This window comes from Rhinopithecus bieti, unplaced genomic scaffold (assembly GCF_001698545.2).
Source record: "Rhinopithecus bieti isolate Rb0 unplaced genomic scaffold, ASM169854v2 scaffold_13174, whole genome shotgun sequence".
Taxonomy (NCBI): Eukaryota; Metazoa; Chordata; class Mammalia; order Primates; family Cercopithecidae; genus Rhinopithecus; species Rhinopithecus bieti.
The window spans coordinates 695,933-715,749 of NW_016807335.1; the positions used below are offsets into that span (position 1 = coordinate 695,933).

The following is a 19,817-nucleotide window of genomic DNA, read 5'->3' on the forward strand; positions in this document are numbered from 1 at the left end:
TGTGTTTCTGTTGAGCACACTACATGCATTCAATAAAAACTTGTTGGGTTAAATCTGATCACTAATTAGATGAATCTCAACCCTATGCATTTGGGAAATAGAATTTAAATAGGAAACACTATTGAGGCTTCCTCTTTTTTAAAGGTGAATTTGTTTGTGTGTGTATATATATATATATATGTGTGCTTGATAAAGATTAGCATCTTTTTATTTTCAGCCTATTGGACAGAATATAACAATGCTATGAGCTAAAGCAGAAAGCCATTTTGATAGAATTTAGCAAACTATTTAATCATATTAACAAGTGAGAAGTTATGAATTAAGGGTGAAAAGGAAAATGAGAAGAAGACCAATTTCCAGAAGCAGAAATTATCCCTGAGGCTGGAGTTTAAACATGTAACTATACTGAATTAAGAGGGTATTTTAAATATAAAGGTTTTAGAAATTAATAGTTCTTAAAAATAAAGAACTATACCCATTAGGTACCTCTAATTGGGTATAGATGGGAAAAGGGAAGGTGGAAATTGATAATTTTTAGTGTCTGTCAGCTAGGAATCTTTTATTTAGTACTTCATGAGCAACACTGACAACCATATTGATGATCCTGATGACAAGACCTTGCACTTCTTTCGAAAGCATCAAGACCACATGTTTTTCAATGTTTCTGGTATTAAGCATACTTACTGTAATAATTTTTTTTAAACTAGCATTATATGCTAACTTAATATTATCATATGTAACAATACCCTGATTTCTCACCATAATATTTTATTTTATTTTATTTTTTGAGACAGAGTCTCATATAAGAATATTTTAAGCATTAGGGTGTCTCTGCTGTTTAAGCACAAATGTTTTTCCTTTCATCTGGCTTACTGAATTATTTATTAGTTAGAGTATTCATGCTCTGTGCCAAGAGCCACTTCTCTTTCCTTTTGCAACTGGAGTGCAAGTACATATTCTATTTCATTATCAATTTTAAAACCTACCTGAATCTAAGGAAGTAATTATTCACAGGGATGGAATCGCTGGGGTGGGTGTATATTTTTAAAAACGTTAGGACTTGTTTTTAATACTGGGTGTATTTGCTGCTTTTGTTTTGTTTGCTAACAGACAATAATATATAGGCAATGCATAAAATCTTCACGCTAAGGTGCAATTATTTGTAGTCAAGATCCACATGATGACAGGCTTCCAAGACTAAAAAGGCTAAAACTTGGTTTGCTGACAAAAGGCGCATCCATCTCAATTCAAACAAAAAATGATTGATGAAGCATTTGCATACTTATTTGGGAGACTATGCAAGATGCTATAGACAAGTATTTTTCAAACTGTATCGTGCATACAAACCATCTGGGGATCTTGTTAAAATACAGAGTTGAATTCACAGATCTGGGGTGGACCAGGATATTCTGCATTTCCAACATGGAAATGCTGATGCTGCTGGTCCACAGACCCCACCTTCAATACTGTAATCCTGGCTGCATATTATGGGGAAATTTAAACTGTGCAAACCAGGAAGACAGCCCTCACCAGAACCTGACCACTCTAGCATGATGAACTCAGACTTTCCAGCCTCCAGAACTGTGAGAAAACAAATCTGTTTTGTTTAAGCTACCCAGTCTATAGTATTTTGTTATGGCAGCCAGAGCCAACTAACATACCAGGTGATTCTAATAATACACAGCCTAGGTTGACAACCATTGTTGTGAAGGGCATTGAGATGGCATAATCATAACTCTGTTTTAGGACATTTACTTATTAGGGAAGCTAAGACCTAGGCCTTAAAAAGTTACAGGTAGTCGAGTGGAAGACTGACTAGCAGAGTATTAAAAGGTTCAGAATAAGACAGCAGCCAGAGTTAGAGTAATAAGTGAAGTGGACTGTGTCGCTGCTTAAAGAGTTTGCTAAGGGCTGCATTTTAAAAAATTAAAGGCATAATTTAAATTATACGATTAAAAGGCTGCACAGATATTAATTATTCAGTTTTGACCATTCTATAAAGGTATGTAATTAGCACCCTAAAAAAGATACAGACCATTGCCATCAACCCAGAAAGTTCTGTAATATCCTGTCCAGCCAATTCCCACCATTCCCAGAGGCAATCACTGTTTTGATTTCTATCACCAGAGATGAGCATTGTTTCAGAATGTCACATAAATGGAGTCACACAGGAAGAGCTCATATAATCTGAGCTTCAGTAATGGTGGGCACTAGATGGCACATGTCTTATGTAACTTCAAATGAAACATATGACAGTGCCCAAGATGTATTCCAGACAAAATGTATTAATATGAATCAGCCAAACTCTCAGATCTCAATCACAATTTATAGGAAGTACAGAGAACAGAGGAACAAGCTATACTGGACAGTATGGGGAAGTAATCAGACAAGTACTGTGAAGAAAAATTAGTAGATGAAAAGAAGAACAATTTTAGATTTTAAAATATCTAAGCACCACACAAACCAGATGTAATGGATGATCCTGACCTAAATCCTGATTTGGACAAGCCAGCTTTGGGGAGACATTTGGGAGAGAATTAGGGTCATTTGAATACAAGCTAGGTATTAGATGCAATAAAATTTTATTAACAGGGAAAGAAAAATACTACAAGGAAATAGGCAATTTACAACATTATGATCTGATTTTTTTTTTTTTAAAGCATATGTATGTGTATAAAAAGTTCTAGGCCAGGCACGGTGGCTCATGCCTATAATCCCAGCTCTTTGGAGGTTGAGGTGGGTAGATCACCTGAAGTCAGGAGTTCGAGACCAGCTTGACCAACGTGGTGAAACCCCCTCGCTACTAAAAATACAAAAATTAGCTGGGCATGGTGGCATGCGCCTGTAGTCCCAGCTACTTGGGAGGCTGAGACAGGAGAATTGCTTGAACTGGGGAGGCTGAGACAGGAGAATTGCTTGGACCCGGGAGGCAGAGGTTGCACCACTGCACTCCAGCTTGGGTGACAGAGTGAGACTCTGTCTCAAAAAAAAAAAAAAGATCTAGAAATACATATAATAAAAAGTCAACAGTTATAATCACTGGTTGGTGTGTACATTAGTTTTCTATTGCTGCCATAACAAATTTCCAAAAATTTGGTGGCTTCTAGCAATACAAATTTATGATGTTACATTTCTATAGGTCATAAGTCCAAACTGGGTCTCATGGAACTAAAATCAAGGTATTGGCAGGATTGCATTTCTTTCTGGAGCTTGGAAGAAAATCCATCTCCTTTCCTTTTCCAGCTTTTAGGGCCTGCTGGCATTCCTTGGCTCCCCCTCCTCCATTTTCGGAACTAGCAATGGCTGGCCAGTCTTTCTCACATTACATCACCCTGAACTTCTCTGCCTCCTTCTTCCACTTTTAAGGACCCTGGTGATTACATTGAGCCCATCCAATACTCTAAGATAATCTCCCTATTTTAAAGTCAACTGCTTATCAAGCTTAATTCCATTGGCAACCCTAATTCCTCTTTGCCATGTAACCTAAACATATGTACAGGTTCTGGGGGTTAGGATGTAAGTATCTTTGAGGGACCATTGTCCAGCCTACCAGGGTGGGAATAAAATGTTTTATGTTCTTGCTGGTTATCTTTATTTTCTGACTTTCTACACTGCACATACACTGCTTCTGTAATAAAAATCTAATCTTCATTTAAAAATAAATATAATGGTGGAGGAGAAAGTAATACAATAATTGGTAATACTGTGGAGATCATGAATACACACCTACAGTAGGAATGAAGAAAACAAACATAATTATATGTGAGAATAGGTATTGGTGGCATGGAAAATTGCCACTGAAAGAATCATATTTTAAAATGCTACAGTTCAAACAGTATGTATGAATGGGCAGATGATTTATTCTGGAAAATGTTAAGTATCAGTGACACTAGCTATGACAAGGACACTGTGATGAAAGATTCTTGTGAAAAGTATGCATAAACATTTTCAGAAAATATTAATTCAAGTCCCAGCATTGTCATCACTTACCAGCTGTGTGACCGTATGCCAGTTACTTAATCTCTCTTTACTTTGATAGCTTATCTATAGATGGGACTAACTCTACTTTCCTCAGGGGTCCTTGAGGGCTTAAATGATTTAATACCCGTAGAGGGCTTAGAACTGTGCCTGGCAAATGACCAACCCTCTGTAAATGCTAGTCATTAACGGTTATTACTGTGGCAGGTGTTTGTAGCCACCTGTTTCAGATGGAAAACCACTCTGGAATTCTAGTTAAGCTGGTGCTTACATGCCATCACTCAGGGAATAATAAGAGTCACCTGCTGATTACCCATGAGGTTCTTACACCCAAGGATACTAGCTTAATTAGCTACTATCAGTAGCTAATTAAGAATTTCTATACTGAAACTATAGAAATTCTTCCCAAATGGCTAGGATTCCAGGAAACACTCCTTCCATGTTACCCTGGTGACTAAATAATACCTTTAAAGAGTCAACAGCTATTTAGCCCAGATCTTTAACATGCCAAATGGTGCTTTCAACTATGGGGTTCTAACGCCTGTATTCTGAAAGAAAGAAATGTCTAATAATTTGCTAGTTTGAGTGACAGCTTGGGGACAAAGCAAAGAAGCTTTCCAGAACTGTGAGAGACTGGAGACAACTTCAGTAAATATTTTCCTGCTCACTGTGGATTAATGTTAAACCGGTTGGTCGGATACCATGAGTTGCTGAATTGGTCAAGCACAACATGGAAAAGCACCTTCCACTGTAGAATGTGACAATTTTATGTAAAACACTGTATTCAAAGAACTGTATCATCAACAAATTTCAATGAATTCAAAGTGTTCCACTGAAGAAATGCAATCAATTCCTTACTGTTTAAAGCTAGAAGGGCTTTTTGAAAACATGTAACCCAGTGTTCCTCAAACTAGGTCAACAGTTCTATCTCCCATTCCCTCTTTCTTTCTTTGTTTTCTGTAAGATTTCTCAAAGCTTTGTATATGCTATTTCGCACTGTGAATCTCCAAGACTTAGACATGGTATTGAGGGCCAGTCTGAGTACTGGTTCCTTTTCTTTACATGTAATCTTTTCATATCTCAAGGGCCACTAATGATGACAAGAACCTTCTGGGCAAACACTGATGTATCATCATGGACATTACATCAGACAGCAAGAAACTAATGTCCAGCACTGTCAAGTGATTCGCCCTGTGAGCTCAATGACTGCAGAGCTGGCCCAGAATCCAGGCCTGTCTATGCAGCGATCCAGAGAGAACCTGTGGGCCTAAGATGTGTGCTCCGGGCCCAGGTGGCCTGGAGAAGGGCTATGAAACCATAATAAGATGGAAACAGAATGTACAAGGAAAGACAGTAAAGCCAGTCACCTGGGAATGTGGCTTCCTCCTCCTTGCTTTTAGCTCAACCTAACATAAAAGACCTACAGTTTCAGAAAAGACCCTATGTTGGATGTTACAGAGAACACTACAAAGCTGTGCAAAAGACTTGGTTCTGCCCTTGAGGACCTCAGATTCTCCTTGAAACAACGCACGCATGAGGTTGAAATGTTGGCAACAATTCTACGTTTATACCATTTGTTGTGTTCTAAGCAGTTTCACATACATTTTACAAAACTCTTACAGTGGGCAAGTATGATTTCTCCCTTTTTATAGATGGGAAAATGAGCAACTGATCAGGGAGACTATGATGTGGCTCAAGGGCAAGAAACATAGCAAGTGGACCCCACATACACCACATGGGTAGTTTATGACAAGCACTGGATTTTTTAAAAAATGACATCTGCAAATGCCTCTGGGGTTTTACACTGTATACAATAAATTGTCTGACTAACCAAGGTTACTTCTAGTACCAAGACAGATGTTTAAAAAATGTTTCTAAGAAAGACATTTGTAACGAAGCAGGGCATGGCAGGGCAATGGAGAAAGCAAGAGTTGATATGCATGGCATCATATACATTTTACCGAAGATTTTAGCTATAAAACAAATATTCACTGTAAAAAAATTTTGATTGTAGAGAAAATAAAATGAAGAAAAAATATCTTCAGTCTCACCAACCAAAGAAAAGCAGTGTTCAGCAAACTCTTATCCTCCAAATTTCTAAAGCCATGCACGCTATAAAACCTGATCACTTACATTAAGCTTCTGAACATTCTTCAGTTCCAAATATCTAAGTGGTAACAACACATTTTCCTTTTTCAATCTACAACACATTATAGCAGGCAATGAAAAAGATGATGGAAGCATTCATGTTTGAGGTTTCTCAATTATATTTTGGATATGAAGTAGGGATGATGGGGGGCTAGGAGTGTCATTATGGATCTATTAGCATTCTACAACAGAAATATTTGATCCTGCCTACAGCAAGGACCCCAGCGTTGTGCGTGGAGGCTTTGATCTTGCATCCCACTCCAGCATATGGTGTTACTAAGCAAAATCAAAGTGCAAATCTTCATAGAAAATTACAGAGACTGAAAAGGGGATGGACGCTTCCTTCCTCTCATTTCCTTTCCTGCCATGTTCCTGGTTTTAAGTAAAAGAAGATTTGGCCTTTTGATGAAATCTGCAAACACTTTTAGGGTCTTTACACTGTATAAAGTCAATTATTTAACTGTCCAAGATTATTTTCATTACTGAGACTGACAGAATGTTTCTTGCCAGGATAAAGCCCCAGTTTTTGGCAGAATGGGTCTAAAGCTGCCTCCTTTATTTGGGCCCTATACAATGACATTAGAATAAGGAGACATTTACAGCTCTGGGGAAGGGGAAGAATAACCCATGCACCATCCAGGTTTGGATAATAAATATTTGAAAATTCACAGGATGAGTTGCTAATCGTTTTTGTTGTTGTTGTTATTTTGTTTTTTCTGAGATGGAGTCTCTCTGGTGTGATCTCAGCTCACTGCAACCTCCACCTCCCAGGTTCAAGTGATTCTCCTGCCTCAGCCTCTCAAGTAGCTGGGATTACAAGAGTCTGCCACCACGCCCAGGTAATTTTTTTGTATTTTTAGTACAGACAGGGTTTTGCCATGTTGGACAGGCTGGTTTCAAACTCCTGACCTCAGGTGATCTGCTCCCCCTCGGCCTCCCAAAGTGCTGGGATTACAGGCATGAGCCACCGCGCCCGGCCGAGTTGCTTATCTTTTAAGCTGATAACTCTTCAAAAGAGATAGAGGTGCCCTCCTACAAATAGTTTTAAGCCATTAATTGTAAAAATTCAGATCAAGTTGTGAAAAAATACAACTTTTAAAGAATTAAATTCCCTTTGAGTATATCTGTCAGCTCCCTGAAGACAGTGGGAGACCATTTCTGATTTATAAATTGAAAATAAAACTTACATTTTTGTCAAAGTTAATCATCTTCACCCTCTCATCAACGTGCTATTGTTGAGTATGAATAACTGTGATGAACTTGGGCCCAGAGAAGTAGGCCCCAGGCAAGTTTGCAATTTGGAAGCATTTAGACCCAAGAAGCCTCTGTATGTTGTTTCTCATAGTTACTGACTATTGTGCCCAAGCATTATGCAAATTGCTTCAAATAACATCATTACCAAGAAAAAAAGTGTTACATCTAAAGCACTATTCAGAAATTTGAATCAAGTACAGGTGAGTCGACCTGAAGCTGCTGGACACTGCCACAGCAGGGCTGGTTGTTCCTGGCTGTTGTCTTTCCTGACCGGTCAGTGCCCAAACCTGACTAGCCGGTACCCTTGCTGTACTAGTTGTTAAATATTTTGAATATCACACAGAACTAGCCCCACTTGTTGTACATATCGGCAGCTATCAATGGGGAGCCTGCTGAGGCTCACCTGTTTCTATCGTGGTCTGCACTCTCCCATTACAGTGGTGGATCATTCCAGAAGTTAGTTAACCTCTCTAGCTTTTAGCATCCTCTCCTCCAAACTGGAGATATGAATAATCCTCACCTAATTCCCTCCTGAGATTTAGATTGATGTTAAAACCAGATATTAGATAGGAAAACTTACTAAAATTTAAAAAATAATTTAGAAGAAATACATAGTATTTGTATACCATTTAGAAAATGCCAAAAAGTAGAATGAAAACATTTACTTTCTCGCCACCTAAAGACGGTAACTGTTAACATTTGTTTCTTTTCCTTATCTTTACTAAAACTTTGACAATTCAACAATAGTTGCTGAGCACCACAAAAATGAAATAAAATAAGCCTATTGCCCTTCCAGTTTGGTGGGGATATAAATGGCTAAATAAATGTTATTAGGGTCGTGTGCAGAAGGCCAAATAAAAGGATAGTGGCAAGTGGTATCATAAAATACAATTACAGTTCTGGTTCCCAGACAGGACAAATATTTTAGTACTTAAGAGATACATTTGTACCTAGAGCATCTCCTAAGGCTACTGACTCAATTTCATTCTAAGGGAAGACAGCATTATATTACTGCTATAAAATTTCAGTTACATGTAAACAAACTCCATACTGTAACCATAAACAACATTTGGACCTGTCTTACTCCCTAACTCATTACACTCAGTCCACATCTGCCTTGCCCTTTTGGCTTGCAGAAGTGCCCACAGTTCACTGTAGTTCTTGTAGATACACAGTCTGTTTATACATATTGGTTTCAAACAATCAGGTTTCTTTGAACTAATGGATAAGGATTTTCCTTGAACATAAAAATCCAGAGTGTTGGAACAGTCACTTTGTAAATGGCCTGAGACACATACAGTGTTCGCTTTCCACAGAGGTTTTCGTTCTTCCTTATCTTCCTCTCGAAAAATAATTGCTATTACAGCATATTATTCTCAATTTATTACCCTAGGATGGTACTATCCTTCCGGATTATTGTCTTTTGTACATTCATCTTCCCAGCCATGCTGAGCTTGCTGAAGATACCGGCTTTGTCTTATTCCTCTTTCTATCCTCAGCCTCCCAGCAAAGGAGATACTTCAATATCTCAATAAACCCTTACAAATTCTAGTTTCGCAGTTCCTAAGCTTGAGTCTTCACCACGCAATATCTGGTAATGTGCTAAATAAAATCTCTAGGCCCTATTATGAAGGTTCCAAATCTGTTTTTCTGGGGTGGGGCTAGGATCCTATATTTTTAAAGAGCTCCTCTGTAAAATGAAGACAATAACCATTTCTACCTCACCGGGTAGTTATGGAAGTAAATGAGCTATTTTATGTAGAGTGCTTAGATCACTGCCTGGCCCTCACTAAGCACTACATAAGCGCCAGTTATTATTGTATTATTATTATCGTTACATGATCAGCCAATCATTAATAGGTGTTTTGAAGTATTGTCTATTGGTTTTTTCAAACTTGAGTGTACATAAAAATCATGTGGTAAGCTTACAAATGCAGATGCCACAGCTTTGCTGCCCAGAGAATCTGATTTAATAAGGCTGGTATCTAGCCAGGGACCTGAATTCCTGTATTACCCAGGAAATGGAGAATTGGTGGATATTCTGTAAACCAGTGGGTATCTCATTCATATCTCTGATCCCAAAGAAAAGAAACTTGTCTCTCAGGCTGGGGCTAAGATGCAGCTCACAGAAAGACAACTTTGGGGGGCATTTGATAATATGCCAACTAATCACTGGGGAGTCTCCTGTTTCCTACGTCGTCTGTGTCAAGGGCCATACTGCCTGTCTGGGGTTGGCTCCCATGAGGGGAGGAAACTACTACCATTCCTGCAGGCTGCCTGAGTAAGCTCCAGGATGCTGCTCCAGAAGAACTGGGCTAGCTCCACCTCCTCGCATCCACTGCAGCCAGACCTCTCCTCCCCCTCACCCATCCCACACCAGGGCACTGCCTGACCAACTCCTGTCAGATCCAGGGGCTGCTGAAGACATGGTCTGGAATCCTTCATGCCTCTGTAGCTGAAGTTCAAGGGAACCACAGGTTGCTTGGGAAGACACAGGTGTACAACTGTGGCAAGCTCGCAAAGATTTCATGCCTGGGCAAGACCCCTGAGAGTCCTTACAGCATATGTATGTGTCATGGACCCAGCCCAAACGCATTTGTGCTTCTGACCTCTGAAACGACCCCACGGTGCACTTGAGATTTAAAGTGCAAGCTTTCCAAAAGTGAAACGACAAAGTTCCTGTCTTTTCTCATGAATGGCATTCCTTCCTGGATTTCCAGTTGTGATTATGCAAATTATACACTTAAGTATAACCAGTACTTGAATCTTCTGGAACCTGATCAAGCCTGGATCCATCCATTAACAAAGACTTTACATAGTTAAGAGACATTCATTTACCTAGAGACAATTGTGTCCTTGCTTTTACTAAAAGCACTGCTTTTATAGAAAATTAAGCATAGCCTGTTACAATAAAGTAGAACTTAACATTTCTAAAAACCACTTTCCGGCCAGGTGCGGTAGCTCACACCTATAATCCTGGCACTTTGGGAGGCCAAGAGGGGTGGATCACCTGAGGTCAGGAGTTTGAGACCTATCTGACTAACATGGTGAAACCCTGTCTCTACTAGAAATACAAAAATTAGCTAGGTGTGGCGGTGCGTGCCTGTAATCCCAGCTACTCAGGAGGCTTGAGGCAGGAGAACTGCTTGAAACTGGGAGGCAGAGATTGCAGTGAGAAAAAAAAAACAACAAAACCTGCTTTCCTTCAAACTCCTGATTTTTTTCTTCTTGAACTTTCTGAAATCAAAGTACATTTACTTTCTTCCCTCCAAAAATAACTACATATAGACAGGCCTGTCTTTAAAATTTGAGAAGCCCAGGGTTAGAGTGTGAAAGATCACTCACTGGCCCATGGCTGTCCTTCCCAGCTCTGGCTCCTGCATTATGAGGGGTCTTCTGGGGGCCCAGTGGAAACTCCACCCTACATCTCCAGATTCTTTTTTGCATAGCTGACCCTTTGGTCTTCCCTTGGCCCTAGGAGTATACACACTTGTGGCATGATTGGCCACTGGGAAAACAGATGTGAAGACAGCCTACATATACTTAGGCAGTTACACGGGGAATTCCAGGGTCTAGAGAACTCTGAGCAGGAGGTGGGATATAGGTGTGCACATCTCCTTCGAGGCCTGAAATCCCGCTCTTATTGGAGGGACACAGCCAGAGGAGGACTGGAACACAGCCCTCTAAAGCACAAGGTCCACAGACAGGGCCCACATTGGCCTGGTCAAGGGAGGTGCATTCACAGTATCTACAGGATGCCTATATATGTGGTATAGCTGAATGCCTCCGTCTGGATGCTCTATCCACACATCTCACACCTACCGCTGTCACAGATTTCAAGGACCTAGAAGGCAAGAACTAGGAAGACAACATTTTCTTTGTATAGCACCTACTTTGTTTATTTAGGCAGAGATTCCTCTTGAGGCTGTAGTGCAAATATGATTACATCAGCTACCTGCTGAAATCCTTAAAGGGGAATAAAGGAATATTTATTTCAAGTCACTGTATAAGCTAGGGTGCATGATACTGTTAAAGAATAATAAAGCTCACTCTAAATATGCAGACAGAAGATGAGGAGGTTTCTAAATCCCTCCTTGCATGTGTCCCCAGGCTTCTCCTCCTTGAGTGCCTGTTCACCCTCCTCTAGGTAATACCACTCACCCCTCAAACTCAGCACAGGTTTCCCCTCTTCTAGACGCCTTCCTCATACTCTCAGGCCAGGCGCTGCTCCTCAGGACTATCACAGTTCTACCCCTCAGCGCTCATCTCCTGGAATTATCATTGACTCACCTCCCTGCAAAGCCAAGGTCCCTGTTCACCCATGAACGATCTCATCTTTCTCTAAATTCAGAACTTGCCTCTATCACTTGCCTATATTAATTGCTAAATGAGGCAATTACTGTGAAACATGAAATTATTAAAAATCATTTGTCACCCTGTGCGGTGGCTCATACCTGTAATCCTAGCACTTTGGGAGGCCAAGGTGGGAGGATCGCTTGAGACCAGGAGGAGTTCGATACCAGCCTGGCAACATGGCAAAACTCCCTCTATAAAAAATACAAAAATTAGCTGGACATTGCAACAAGGGTCTGTTAGTGCCAGCTTCTTGGGAAGCTGAGATGGGCAGATCACTTGAGCTCTGGAGGTCAAGGCTGCATTGAACGGAGATTATGCCACTGCACTCCAGCCTGGGCAACAGAATGAGATCCCGTCTCAAAAAAAAAAATCATTTTCATTTTTGCAGTGTTCTGTATTACTGCCTTACATTATTATCTAACCTTTCAATGCATTGCCCTTCGGACTAGATTGTCTTTCTCTTGAGGTGAGGATCTGTATTTTTCCTTTAATTTTCCACATTGTTGCAGAGTATGCAACAATGTTTGCTCGAAACTTACGTTTTCTCAACACCTTGGATGGGGGCAGGGCCCTTATTTTTTAGCAAGATGGTTTACATAAACAAACAATAATTAATAATTAACAACGCCTCCTTGTGTATTCTCATTCTCAGCAGTGGCTGACCCCAAAGGAGACATTGATTAAATGCTCCATTCCCTATGGATAATAAATAATAATGCTTCCCCAACTGAGCCAGGCCTAAACATTTTTGCGCCTAAAGACTTTGAAGATCACTGCAAGTCCAGGCACAAAGCAGGAGGGCCCTGCAAGGAGTGTTTACCTTAGGATCTGTGAAGGTTATTAAGTGTGTGCACATGAGCAGAGCCTACTCCAGGGGCTCTATCACTGTAGGAGAGTTAATGGGACTGAATCACCAAAATGTGGCAGACACTTTCATGTTGGCAGAACCAGTTCTGTGATTTCTTCATGTTCTAGCCCACAGCAGGATAGGGTAAATACTCCCTTCGGACACCTACAAAGGGGTGGTGCCTCTCCTCAGCTACTAGTCCACGTCAAAACCCAAGCAACCGTCAGACTGGGTTCACCTACCCTCTTCTGATGGCCTTTTGCAGGCAACCTTGTGCTCCCCCAAACTTCCTGTAGAATGCTGGCGGACTCCGTGCTGCTCAAACTTCCCGCAGGGTGGCACCCGAAGAGCAAGTGACAAAAACGAGGAGGGCCAGGCCAGCCGCACTCCCACTGCTCAGAAGCGGCTGGTCTACTCTTCTAAAATAAAAAGGTCTCTGTCTGCAAATCCCGTTTGCTAGCCCGGTAATCCTCCCCCGCCCCCGGCCTAGCATGTCCGACCGGTACAGCTGTTTTTAATCCCTACTTTCCTCACTTGGCATCCCGGTCTCGGGCTGACCAGACGCGGAGCCACTTAGCGTTTCCTCCTCCCCCTGCCGGGGTCTGTCCTCCCTCCGCCGTCTCCTCTTTCTCCGCCAGCGTCCCCGCGGGCAGAGTGTGGGAAGAACGAATTTCCGCCCGGTTTGCTCTCCGCTCGCCGACTTGGGTCCCTTCCAGACGCAGCCCGCGTGTTCCCCGAGCTGTTGCACCCGGGCCGCGCTCCGCGTCCGGGACCGCGAACGAGAAAGTGCCGTCTGCGGGGGCCAAGCCGCCGGGGCTCTGCTGCCAAGCCGCGCCCCGAGAAGCTCTTGGAACGGCTCCAGCCTGCAGCTGGGGAATCCACTCGGCTAGGAGAATCCGCACCAGGGAATCCAACTCTCCGGACTCAGCTGCAAACAAAAAGCGCCGGGTCTTGCTCCCTCCCCCCGCCCCCCGACGCGCACCCGGAGAAACAGTTTTCCACAGAAATGCAACAAGTAGCACCCGGGGTCTGCAGAGCGCCCCGCGCCGCCTGACTTGGCCGGGCGAAGCCCGCCTGCAGAGACCCGGGCCGGCCGCCGGACAAAGGACGGAGGAGGGGCTGGACGGCGCTGCGAAGTCCGAAAGAGGCCATTTAGTGACTCTGGTCGGGCCAAGGGGAATGCAGAGGAGACACAGAGCCGGCGGGCCAAGAGGACGATCCGGCCGCAGCACGCAGGGCGGGCGGCGATGGAGGCTGCCCGCGCCGTGCGCTTCCTGCTCGTGGTGTGCAGCTGCCTCGCGCTCCCGCCGCGGGCCAAGCCCGTGTGCCCGGAGCGCTGCGACTGCCAGCACCCCCAGCATCTCCTGTGCACCAACAGGGGGCTCCGCGTCGTGCCCAAGACCAGCTCGCTGCCGAGTCCCCACGACGTGCTCACCTACAGCCTCGGCGGCAACTTCATAACCAACATCACGGCCTTCGACTTCCACCGTCTGGGGCAGCTCAGACGGCTGGACCTGCAGTACAACCAGATCCGCTCTCTGCACCCCAAGACCTTCGAGAAGCTCTCGCGGCTGGAAGAGCTGTACCTGGGGAACAACCTCTTGCAGGCGCTCTCCCCGGGCACGCTGGCCCCGCTGCGCAAGCTGCGCATCCTCTACGCCAACGGGAACGAGATCGGCCGCCTAAGCCGCGGCTCCTTCGAGGGCCTGGAGAGTCTGGTCAAGCTGCGGCTGGACGGGAACGCCCTGGGGGCGCTGCCGGACGCAGTCTTCGCCCCCTTGAGCAACCTGCTCTACCTACATCTAGAGTCCAACCGTATTCGCTTTCTGGGCAAGAACGCCTTCGCCCAGTTAGGCAAGCTGCGCTTCCTCAATCTCTCTGCCAACGAGCTACAGCCCTCCCTGCGCCACGCGGCCACCTTCGCACCGCTGCGCTCCCTCTCCACCCTCATTCTCTCGGCCAACAGCCTGCAGCACCTCGGGCCGCGCGTCTTCCAGCACCTGCCACGTCTGGGCCTGCTGTCGCTCAGGGGCAACCAGCTCATGCACCTCGCGCCGGAGGCCTTTTGGGGCTTGGAGGCCCTGCGCGAGCTGCGCCTGGAGGGTAATCGGCTGAGCCAGCTGCCAACCGCGCTGCTGGAGCCTCTGCACAGCCTGGAGGCGCTGGACTTGAGCGGCAATGAGTTGTCCGCCCTGCACCCGGCCACCTTCGGTCACCTGGGCCGGCTGCGCGAGCTCAGCCTGCGCAACAACGCGCTCAGCGCCCTATCCGGCGACATCTTCGCCGCCAGCCCAGCCCTTTATCGGCTGGATCTAGACGGCAACGGCTGGACCTGCGACTGCCGGCTGCGAGGCCTGAAGCGCTGGATGGGCGACTGGCACTCGCAGGGCCGGCTCCTCACTGTCTTCGTGCAGTGTCGCCACCCCCCGGCCCTGCGAGGCAAATACCTGGATTACCTGGATGACCAGCAGCTGCAAAACGGGTCCTGCGCGGATCCCTCGCCCTCAGCTTCCCTGACCACTGACCGCAGGCGGCGGCCCCTCCCCACGGCCGCAGGGGAGGAGATGACGCCACCTGCAGGTCTCGCGGAGGAGCTGCCGCCGCAGCCGCAGCTCCAGCAGCAGGGGCAATTTCTAGCTGGGGTGGCCTGGGATGGAGCCGCCAGGGAGCTGGTAGCCAACCGCAGCGCCCTAAGGCTGAGTCGGCGGGGCCCAGGCTTCCAGCAGCCCAGCCCCTCCGCCGCTGCCGCTGCGGGCCCGGCTCCACAGTTCCTAGACCAGCACGAGAAGTCCCAGCGGGGCCGTCCGACTCCAGCAGATCCCGCCCACGCGGAGCCCACCCCAACGGCCTCTCCCGGTTCCGCGCCGTCGCCCGCCGGCGACCCCTGGCAGCGCGCGACGAAGCAACGCCTGGGCATGGAACACCAGGAGCGTGCCGCCCAGTCCGACGTGGGGGCCGGGCTGCCGCCGCTGGTGTCCGACCCGTGTGACTTCAACAAGTTCATCCTGTGCAACCTGACGGTGGAGGCGGTGGGCGCAGACAGCGCGTCGGTGCGCTGGGCAGTGCGCGAGCACCGCAGTCCCCGGCCGCTGGGCGGCGCGCGCTTCCGCCTGCTCTTCGACCGCTTCGGCCAGCAGCCCAAGTTCCACCGCTTCGTATACCTGCCCGAGCGCAGTGACTCGGCCACGTTGCGCGAGCTGCGCGGGGACACCCCCTACCTGGTGTGCGTGGAGGGCGTGCTTGGGGGCCGCGTCTGCCCTGTGGCTCCCCGGGACCACTGCGCGGGGCTGGTCACCCTGCCGGAGGCCGGGAGCCGGGGCGGCGTCGACTACCAGCTGCTGACCTTGGCCCTGCTGACGGTCAACGCGCTGCTGGTGCTCCTGGCCCTGGCGGCCTGGGCGTCTCGCTGGCTGCGGAGGAAGCTGCGGGCCAGGCGGAAGGGCGGGGCCCCGGTCCATGTTCGCCACATGTACTCCACCCGACGGCCCCTGCGCTCCATGGGCACCGGCGTGTCCGCCGACTTCTCGGGATTCCAGTCTCACCGGCCGCGCACCACCGTGTGCGCGCTCAGTGAGGCGGACCTCATCGAATTCCCCTGCGACCGCTTCATGGACAGTGCGGGCGGCGGTGCGGGCGGCAGCCTGAGACGGGAGGACCATCTCCTGCAGCGATTTGCCGACTAGGTGCAGGGCATGTAGAGATCATCTCATTGGCCCTAAGGAGCCGCCTCTCCCTGAGGCCCACCAGCTCACCTCAGGGGAAGTGCCCTTTTGTGCACTTGCCAGAGAGGCCAGTGGGGACAGAGGGCCAGTTCGGGCACCATCCCCCAATTCCCAGTACTCAAGAAGTAAATGGATGATACTTGGTGGTCAAAGCCAGAGTAGGGGACAAATGGATGGTGGGATGCTGAGGTTGGAGTCTTCACTTGGAGGCTTTGACACAGCTATGCAAATGGCTTTTGTAGCATTGCAATGCAGAAGCCAGGCTTTGGGGTAGAAAGGGGTGCTTGTGCCCCGAACATGGCCAGAAATATTTGGGTGCATGCTTTTTGTTTGCTCAGTGTCAAACAGGGAAGTTTTGTTTCTATTTAAGGAAAAAGGAACTTATTACCATTACAAAGGAGGCTTGGCCAGGGACTCCACTGGTTTGGTGATCTCTGCCAAAAAGAGGGATGTAAACAGGTGGTAAAGTTTAACACACCCGCCAAGGAACTCATTTATGTTGGCTGATAGAGCATGCAGGATACCTTAAAGTTTAAATAATAAGAGACGCTTTTTTTTTTTTTTTTTCGAAAATGTGAAAACTCTTGACATTTAACAAACTGACCAATAGACTCAAGGACTGTTTTAGTTGGACTGGGCCATTCTATTATGTTCCTTTTAATATTAACAGTACAAGAGCGCTTGTTGACTTCGAGGATAACTAAGATTACATACTTTCTCAGGAGAAGGCTGCATGCAAGACTTCTCTGTCAGGGTTGCTCCTGTGGCTTTTTAAATTTTATTTTTTTAAACCTATATATGGAAAAGGAAATTTCAATGCCAGATTTGATAAAAGAATGTGATGTATATGTAGCTGATGACCCACTGGGGAACACCAGCGTTCCAGTTCACTTACCACATCTGTGACAGTGTGTTTAGATTGGAATAAATGTGATGTGGTACTTCTCCTGTTTTTATCAGTGACATGGTTGACTGTGCCCTAATTCTCTTGAGTTGCAGTTAAGCAATGAAGGTAATTTCCTAATAGGGAAGCAAAGGGTGATTGTCAATTGATAGTTTAATGTTTGACCACATTAGTGTCCTTATATGAAATAGTAGAGGGGAAGAAATTATAGAAAAAAATGTGAAAAAAAATACACCAGTGGGTATCTTTTCTACTAAAACCAGAAGATTGTTATGAATACTTACACCTCACTGTGAAATAATGATATGTTTTGCAATTAATTCCTCCCCAACTCAGTGTCTTACTGTGTTATTAAATCTTATCTTTTAGTTAATAGTTGCAGTATTTCTTTTAAATGTTTTTGTTTTAAACTTAGGGGTAGGAGCCTTTATTTGTTCAGTTGTTTCCAACTATTTGGGATACTTTCATTCCCTGCTATTTATGAAGTACATGTTTATCACTAAGTGTAGTGGTTTGGTTTACATTAATAATTTTATGTATGGTCTAAAAATGCAGTCACTAAGAGAATGTACTGTGGTTATGTTCACAGTGGTTATGGATTTATTGGCAGTGGAGTACCATGGAGGTCACTGCAATGGTGCTAAGGCTGACAGTGGAATCTTCTGTTTAGGGCCTTAAGCTTCTGAGGGTCCTGGTGACTCAGGGAATCCATCACAGCCCCGGGTCTTTCACCGCAGTTCACTCCTTTTATGTTTGGCCTAGATTGACCCATGCCTGCCCTCTTCTCAACAGCTGAGTAGGGAACCAGCCATCTGAATGAGCTGATCGTTGTTTATGTTCAGATGAGTAAATGTCCAGACCACTTAAACTACAGCTGCTTTTCTGGCAGTCTTGTCTGCGGGGCAAAAACTTAATAAACCACAGGAAATAGACTGTCATTCTTAGTTTGCTGCCAGGGCTTATTTTAGATTCAGAGCATACTGGTACATGGGAGCGGTAGTGTTGTTTGCTCTTATTTTCAACCAGTGAGCTGTCTGGCACCTTTTGTGCCCCTGGCTTTTTTCAATCATAGCACTATTGCATCTCTTAGCTATTTCTTTTGTCCAGCAGGGTAATACTGAGTCCCACTGCAAGTATGGACAAGGCCTCTGGTTCTCCTCACTACTCACCTTTTCAGCCATAGAACATCACTGAAAATGCCTAATGCTTCTATGTTCTACTTTAGTTTCACTGGGAAGTCTTTCAGTGGGAAATGAATAAATGTTATACATTGTTATGTTCAGTTATGTCAATAAACCCACTTACTAATAGAGATAATTTGTTGGAGTTTCCAAATATTTTATACACTTTCACAATGATACAATGCAGTTTCCATTTATGGAAATGAAACATAAGCTTGACGTCTTTCTGTCCTTTTTAATGTTTTTAATTTCCATTATCATAGGTGAGTATGGACTTTAAGAAACAGATGTGTGATGTTATGTGCAAAGAAACAATGAAATGGCTCTAAAAGCAGATGGTCAGCCACAGTATGAAAGTGCTGTTGGAAACCAGTGACATCAAGGTGCAGGTGATCGGGTCTCGGCAGGCATTGCCTGTTTAAAGGAAACTGATGAAAAGTTTCTGAAACTGATGAAAAAAGGCTTGACTAGCCCTTTAGCTCTCACGGTCAAAAATATGAAGGAGTTATCTTGAGCTGGAAGTCATTTTGATTTTACCACTACACAGCTTATGAAAAGATAACATTCCTAAGGAAAAAAGATTAAACTTGTTATGAGTTAGGAGTATTCAATGAAAGAGCCACTGGCTAGTCTGCAATGTTGTGGGACCTTCAGGTCAACCAGTGGGATTACTGTTTCCATAATGCAGGGGATTTTGCGGTGCTACCAGGTAATAAATAATTAGCATGTGATCAGAACACCTTGCTAAATTGTCACACACCTGATTTTCACCAAAAGTACAGCAACGTATATTAAACCATTAAAAGAGACACTGGATTGCCTGGTATTTGTGTTTAACCACTCCCTCCTGTTCTTATAAGACTGGAAGGTAAATGGTGATGAAGCATACTAGTGGTAGAAGTTTATTCCCAATTCCAGACCATGGCCTGGTATCAATATCGTCACCATCCTCAGTATAGCATCATGAAAAGCTGGAATGATGCTAAGGAAGTGATGAAGTCACTTAGTCATTAGAGGGTTGCATTCATTCTTTTTACCTGATCTTTACTTCAGCTTCCTCATCAGTTAAAATGGGCAGCCTAAGAATCCTGATTGCATAGTGCTATTGTGAGGCATAAATGGGTAAGTAGCATTCAACAACGCCAGTTACACCACAGATGTTCAATAAATATGAGATGTAGCAGTAGTAGTAGTATTCTTTACACAGGGCAACAAATTGTATGATTAAGGAATTTCAGGGACAGGCATTTCTGCTTAAGCCATAACCAGCCAGAGAATTCAGATAATGGAATTACGGCAATCCTTCTCCTCCTCTTTTTCTAGTTAATTGAAACATTTCTGTATTTCTTTTGTGAAGTGTCTGTGCGTGTCCTTTGCCTGCTTTTTAATGGGGTTGTTTTTCTCTTGTAAATTTAAGTTCCTTACAG

The 19,817-nt window shown here is 45.0% G+C and overlaps 1 protein-coding gene across 1 annotated transcript; it reads left to right on the top strand.

The window, feature by feature from the left end:
• Positions 1-13,469: 13,469 nt before the first annotated feature.
• TRIL (TLR4 interactor with leucine rich repeats) lies at positions 13,470-18,526 on the top strand. The gene has a single exon (XM_017881361.1). It carries the CDS (start codon positions 13,831-13,833, stop codon positions 16,264-16,266), a length of 2,436 nt encoding a protein of 811 aa, XP_017736850.1. The 5' UTR covers positions 13,470-13,830; the 3' UTR covers positions 16,267-18,526.
• Positions 18,527-19,817: the final 1,291 nt, after the last annotated feature.